The sequence below is a fragment of the Pelodiscus sinensis genome, chromosome 24, assembly GCF_049634645.1.
Source record: "Pelodiscus sinensis isolate JC-2024 chromosome 24, ASM4963464v1, whole genome shotgun sequence".
NCBI lineage: Eukaryota > Metazoa > Chordata > Testudines > Trionychidae > Pelodiscus > Pelodiscus sinensis.
Window position 1 is genome coordinate 4132785 of NC_134734.1, and position 6404 is coordinate 4139188.

At 51.9% G+C, this 6404-nt stretch overlaps 1 protein-coding gene across 5 annotated transcripts in view; it reads left to right on the forward strand.

The window, feature by feature from the left end:
* Window positions 1-4131, forward strand: part of MAG (myelin associated glycoprotein) — a 34546-nt gene extending 30415 nt beyond the window's left edge. For 4 of the 5 annotated variants that reach the window (XM_075907227.1, XM_075907226.1, XM_075907228.1 and 1 more), the window contains one exon: window positions 1310-4131. In XM_075907227.1, coding sequence (XP_075763342.1) covers window positions 1310-1474 — 165 coding nt within the window. In that variant the 3' untranslated portion in view covers window positions 1475-4131. Of the gene's footprint in view, window positions 1-509; window positions 551-1309 lie in introns of all 5 variants that reach the window. The other variant, XM_075907229.1, reaches the window with a different exon arrangement.
* Window positions 4132-6404: the final 2273 nt, after the last annotated feature.

A 6404-nucleotide genomic window follows, 5' to 3' on the forward strand; every position in this document is an offset into this window, starting at 1 on the left:
GGAAATGAATCTGAGGCTGGCTCACCTAATGACGCGCTACCTCAGCTCAGAGCCCCGAGAGGCACTGGGGAGTCATGACTTTGAGGGGCCCTGGGAGGAGCTATTTCGAAACAGCCACAGTGGGACATCCCCACTCCCGCTCTGCCGAAATGGGTGTTATTCCTCGTGGGTGAGGGTTATTATTCCGGAATCAGAAGCCTGCTCTTTCCAAGTCATTTCGAAATCACGGGCTTGCTGTGAGCACACTCCCCTTGCTATTTCGAATAACGCTGCCGTGCCAACGTGCCCTTCGTGTCCATAGCTGGACAGAACATCTAGCCCAGACGGGCTGGCCCCGGGGGTGGGAACAGGCCACGGGGGCCTGTCTCCTCTGGGGGGATGTGTTGGCTCATAGGGCGGGGGAAGGGACTCTTCCAGCCTTTGTACCCCAAACCCAGAAAGGGCCCTGGAGCTGCCGCGTTAGAGGTGCCCCCCCAGATACTCAGTGACGGCTCTTCCTTCTCCGCTAGTCTAAGGAGATCTGCTCCCTGGAGAGCCACTGACCCACCGGGTAAGTCTGGACTCCCCAGTCTGCGTCACCCCCACCAGTGTGCGTCACACCTCGGCTCAGGCATGGGGCTCCCCCTGCACCCCACAGTCATGCAGGGGACTGGCTGGGCAGGGAATGGGACCCAAGGGTTTTCCCCTAGGGGGCGCTGCCAGTTCTGGTTTCTACCCTGTTGCTTGGGTAGGTCTCACTTTTGAGAGGCCAGCTGGGGGGCGGGGCCTGGGTCTCAAGTACCAGCAGCTCCTTACGTGTGTCCCTGGCAGTGTCGTGGTGTTTTCGTTTTTACCTCTGCTCACTCTGTGGTCTCGTCTTTTTGTGCTGTACAATTTCCACAGCCTCCCCCTCCCGTCCCCATGGGACAGTCCTCATGTGCTCAGTGCCCCTTGCCTGGGAGAGCTTTGGCTGGGAATGCCTCCTTTGGAAAGGGTCCTGCAGCTAGAAGTTCCCCAGGTGAATGCCAGTAAGTTCCCATAGGCAAATCACAGTAAGATCAAGTGGCAGTGAGTATCCCAGATAAACCCTGGTGTTATTGGACTGGCTACCCCCAAAGTATCCTCCTCAACGTACGTGAGTTAACCATATAACATCAATAGGAGAGACTCCTCTGAGTAAATATTCAGTGTCAGGAAGTCGAAGTGGAGGCCTATAATATCCAGTGGCAGGGAACCTTGAACGTTAATCTTGTCCTATCCAGTGGCAGGGAGTTCCACAGGTGAACACACCAATCGTACCCAGGCTGATGCTGCTCTGCTTCCCTCGCAGTATGAGCGGCGCCTGGCCTCTGACAAACACCTCCTGAACAAGCCTGAGGGCTCCCTGGACCTGAATGTGGATTATGCCAACATCGACTTCACCAAACTGGCCACCAAGGACAGCTACACCCTGACGGAGGAACTAGCGGAGTATGCCGAGATCCGTGTCAAGTGAGCACCTTCATTCCCAGCGCAGTGACGCCCTCTGCCATGGAAACCGCACCCACCAGAATCCGGACCCGTCTGTGCCCCCAAATCACAGACACGTCCCCATTATGGAAACCCTGCCCTCCAGGATCGACCCCATGCAGCGCGCAGGTCCTGCCATGCCCACTAATGGCAAGACGTGCCCCCTGCCATGGAAACCTCACCCCTTGCAATCAGGGAGTGTCTCACCCTGTCCGTCTGAGCAGGGCTGTATCCCCTTCTTTAACAGCCAGAGGGCTGGGTATGTGGATCTAGCCTTGTCTGGGGGCCTAGGGTTCAAATCCCGCCTGTTCTGCTGATTTTGCGTGACCCTGTGTCCTAGGGGCTGGCTGTGCGCCTCCGTTTCCCCGTGATCTCTTCATTCCCCTGTGCCCAAAGCAGCTCAGAACTCCAGCGCTTCCTTGGCTTTGGGGAGGCTAAATTCAGACCTGATTGGGAGGCTCAACCACTGAATCATTAATTACCCGGTGGAGCTGTCTTTCTAGGGGCCACGCAAGCCCTTGCCTAGATGGCCCTGGGGAGCCCCATTCACAACGGGCCCAGATACTCCCTAAAGCCGCCCAGTCCTTCTTCGAATTCCCCCGTGCTGAAGGAACAACGTCATTTCCCACTGCGTGAAGACTCATCTGCAGCCTGAACTTGCTTAGGAATCCCCAGGCAGGAAGGGGGCAACGCGATCCTGGCATAAGGCCCCGTTCCAGCAGCGTAACCCCCTCCGTGCTAGGATAGCTGGGCTTTGCGTTGGTATCGCTAGGTCAGGAGAAAGCCACCCATCCGACCGACAGCCATGTCAGGGGGAATTGCTGGGCGGCTCGCACGTAAATCAGGTGTCCAAAAAACCCGCAGCCGGAATCTCTGTTCCCCACTGGGACGTGCCGGAGCTCATGGCCTGGGACCAATCCACAGGGATTCTTAGATCCGTCGGCACCAGCCATCCGGGGTGGGGAACATTGGAAAAAAATGGCCATTTATCTTTAGTGTCATTTTTTTACAGATATTTGCCTGGTGATAGAAAAGAACTAAAAAGCCGAAACTAACAAGTCAACCCTCTAACCAGCACTTAACACTGCCTAGAAACCTCCCCCTAACCTGGTTAACCCTTCCAGGCAACCGGCTCTGGGCATTGATTAGATGGCTGGGACGTGATTAGCTGTAAAATAAAACACAGCGCTCGAGGCTCGGGTGTAATATTATGGCTACTTCGTAGAGCCCTGGCAGGGACAGGAACCACACCAGGGCAGGGTGAAAAGGAACATAAGGATGTTGTGCTTCAGGGGATCCGGCGAGGTAGGCGTCTGCCCGCATTCCCCATGTAAACCTGTATCATCCCCGTCAGGTAGCTTGCGAACCCCTCGAATGGCAGGGAGTTCACATCTGCACTTGGAAACCGAGTCCGGAGCTGAACTCCCTGGAGCGTTAGGGAGCGTGTCCTAATGTCTGACCAAAAACTCCTTTGCTGCAGATTAAACTCATTGGGTCTTGTCCTGCCTCCAGTGGACAGGGAGAAGAATCGATGGCCATCCTCTTTCTAGCATGACTGCAGACTGTTCTCAGGTCCCCCCTCAGCCTCCTCTAGACTAAACAGGCTGTTAATTAACCTCTCCTCAGCGGTCACGTCGCTAAACCTCTGATCCTTTCTCTGGCTCTCACGAGGAGTGGCGGAGGCTATCTAAAAATGGGGGGCCACTGGTGTCTGAACCATGGCCCCATCCCTTCCTCCTGAGCCCCGCCCCTTCTCCATGAGCCCTTCATGCCACCCTTTCCCCCAGGGCCCTGCTCCCAGGCCACCTCTTCCCTCCAAGACCCTACTTGCTCCTGCTTCCCTTCCCCCATCTCATACCCTTATATTGGGTATAAAACTAAGGAGTCATGGCACCCCTCCCCCTGGTTCTGGCACTCCTGCCTCTCCCCTGGGCTCTCCAGTTTGCCCCCACCTTCCTGAAAGGGCTGCGCCCCAAACTGGCCCCCATGTTCCATCTTTGGCCCCTCCCGTGCGGGCCAGTTGCTCCCCGTGTCTTACGTGAGACGCTGCTGTCTCTACACCCAACAAACAAAATGAACTAGGGAAAAAAAGCTGAAATTAAAACTGAAAGTTTCCATTGACCTCCAAACCTCCCCCCCCCCCATTTTCATTGTGCCAGAAAATTCACAATTTAGTTCTGCTTCAGCGTCTGCCTTTTGTTGGAAAAAACAGAATCCCCCACCCTCAGACCAAAATGGATTTCATTTCCATCGGCCCTCCCTTGGCTTTCTGCTCCCAGAGCTTTGTACAAGCACCGCCCCGGCCTCCCTTTATTTATGCTAAGTCGCGTATACACTTGCCGTGCTTGGACTCTATGTACATAGGGGAGAAAATACAAAATAATTGCAACTCAGAATAGCTCTGTAACTTTTCGGTATCGTGTGTGTGCGTGTGCGTGTGTCACAGGACCAAATGGTGCCCCTGGCTTAGCCCACCCTGCTCCCAGGTAGAATTAAACTAGTGAACATATCAGGAGCGCTGTATTAACTCCAAGACTAGGTCGGTTTCCTTGTGTGTCATTGTTACATGAGTTGCCAACTGTTTAATTACTTTAACCCAGCAGACTTTCTATTCTGAAGGAAATAAAATGTATTTTACAAATCCATGTGGTGTCCAGTGTTTTATTCCCCTGGGGGGGGGGGGGGTTTCCCAATGCTAAAGAGGGGCACTAGGGGGCGCTGTGCTGTTCCCACTGCTACAGAGGGGCACTAGGGGGAGCTGTGCTGTTCCCAATGCTACAGAAGGGCACTAGGGGGCGCTGTGCTGTCCCAATGCTACAGAGGGGCACTAGGGGGAGCTGTGCTGTTCCCAATGCTACAGAAGGGCACTAGGGGGCGCTGTGCTGTTCCCAATGCTACAGAGGGGCACTAGGGGGCGCTGTGCTGTCCCAATGCTACAGAAGGGCACTAGGGGGCGCTGTGATGTTCTCAATGCTACAGAGCCATGCTAGGGAAATTTATCTCTGCATCCTGTCCTGAGGTGACTGTACCCAGTCAATATGGGGATAGCTGAAATTCTCCGCTATCATTGCGTTTTTTATTTGAATAGCCTCTCTAATCTCCCTTAACATGTCACTGTCCTGGTGAGGTGTCGATAATATATCCCTACAGCTATATCCAGGGCTGGCTTTAGGGCGATTTGGCCAATTCTCTGGAATCAGGCCCCGCACTTGCTAAAGCCAGTCCTGGCTATATCCTTATTATTGGAGCATGGAATTACTACCCATAGAGATTCTATGGAACCGTTTGGTTCATTAAAGATTTTTACTTCATTCGAGTCTACTTTTTCTTTCACATATAGGCCCCCTCCCCCGCCAGCATGACCTGTTCTATCCTTCCGGTGTATTTTGTACCCTGGTATGACTATGTCCCATTGATTGTCCTCATTCCACCAAGTTTTTGTGCTGTCTATTATATCAATAGCCTCCTTTAGTATGAGGCACTGTAGTTCACCCATCTTATTACTTAAACTTCTGGTGTTTGTGTATGAGCACTTTAAAAAGCTTCGGAAGGGGAGCCGAGTTAGACTGTAACTGGAAAAACTTAAAAACCAATGAATAGTCGAGCAACATCTAAAGACTAACAAAACATGTAGGCTATGTCAACACTCGCAGTTTCTTGCGCGAGTAATATGCAAATGAGGCTAAGTGTGGCTTACCTAATGAGCCACCATTTTTTTCAGAAGAGGCTCTTGTGCAAGCAGGAGCATCTACACTGCCGTTGTGAAATGCCGTTACACCTATTACTTTTCAGGAAGAACGGCCTTGCACAAGAGGGTTTTTCTTGCGCAAGAAGGGGCAGTGTAGACAGCTCCTTCTTACGCAAGAGCCTCTTCTGAAAAAAATGGTGGCTCATTAGGTATGCAAATGAGACTCGGCGATAGTCCACGCTTAGCCTCATTTGCATATTACTCACGCAAGAAGCCGCGAGTGTAGACATAGCCGTAGATGGGACCATGGGCTTTCGTGAGCACAACTCACTTTCATCTGAAGAAGTGGGCTGTGCCCATGAAAGCTCATCCCATCGACGTGTTTTGTTAGTCTTTAAGGTGCTGCTAGACTATTAGTTGTGGGGTTTTTTAAAGTATTTCCTGATGTGTTAGACTCTTTTTCATTTGATTGTTTGTCATCTGAGCTGACCCACACTTTACCATATTCCATCCTCTCCTCCTGGCTAGAACATAGAAAATCCTGTCATGGGAATCTGTCTATTGACTTTGATTTTTATCTGCTTAGGTTTAAGTACCCAGTCTCCAAATACTTACTGATGCCCTGTCTCCCACCCCCTCCCTTGGTCTTTCTCTCCCCGCTCCTCTTCCCCTCTCCTATTGATTTCGAGTTTTCATATCCCAAACTCAGAACTCCGGTCATCTGAAGAAGTGGGCTGTTTCCACAAAAGCTCATGATCCCATCTATGGCTACGTCTATACTGGCAGCTTCTTGTGCAAGAGCTCTTCCAGAAAAGAGCATCTACACTGGCATGTGCTTTTGCGCAAGAGCATCCATGCCAGTGTAGACGCTCTCTTGCGCAAGAACGCTCTGATGGCCATTTTAATCATAGGGCTTTTTTGTGCAAGAAATTCATGTTGCCTTTCTACACTGGCCTCTTGCGTAAGAACAGTTGCACAAAAGGGCTTATTCCTGAGCAGGAGCATCAGAGTTCTGGTGCAAGAAGCTCTGATTTTATTCATTAGAACGTCAGTTTACTTGAGCAAGAACATGCGGCCAGTGTAGACAGGCAGCAAGTTTTTGCGCAAGAGTAGCCGCTTTTACACAAGATTGTGCCAGTGTAGACGCAGCCTATGGCTGCATCTAGACTGGCAAGTTTTTCCACAAAAGCAGCTGCTTTTGCGGAAAATCTTGCCAGCTGTCTACACT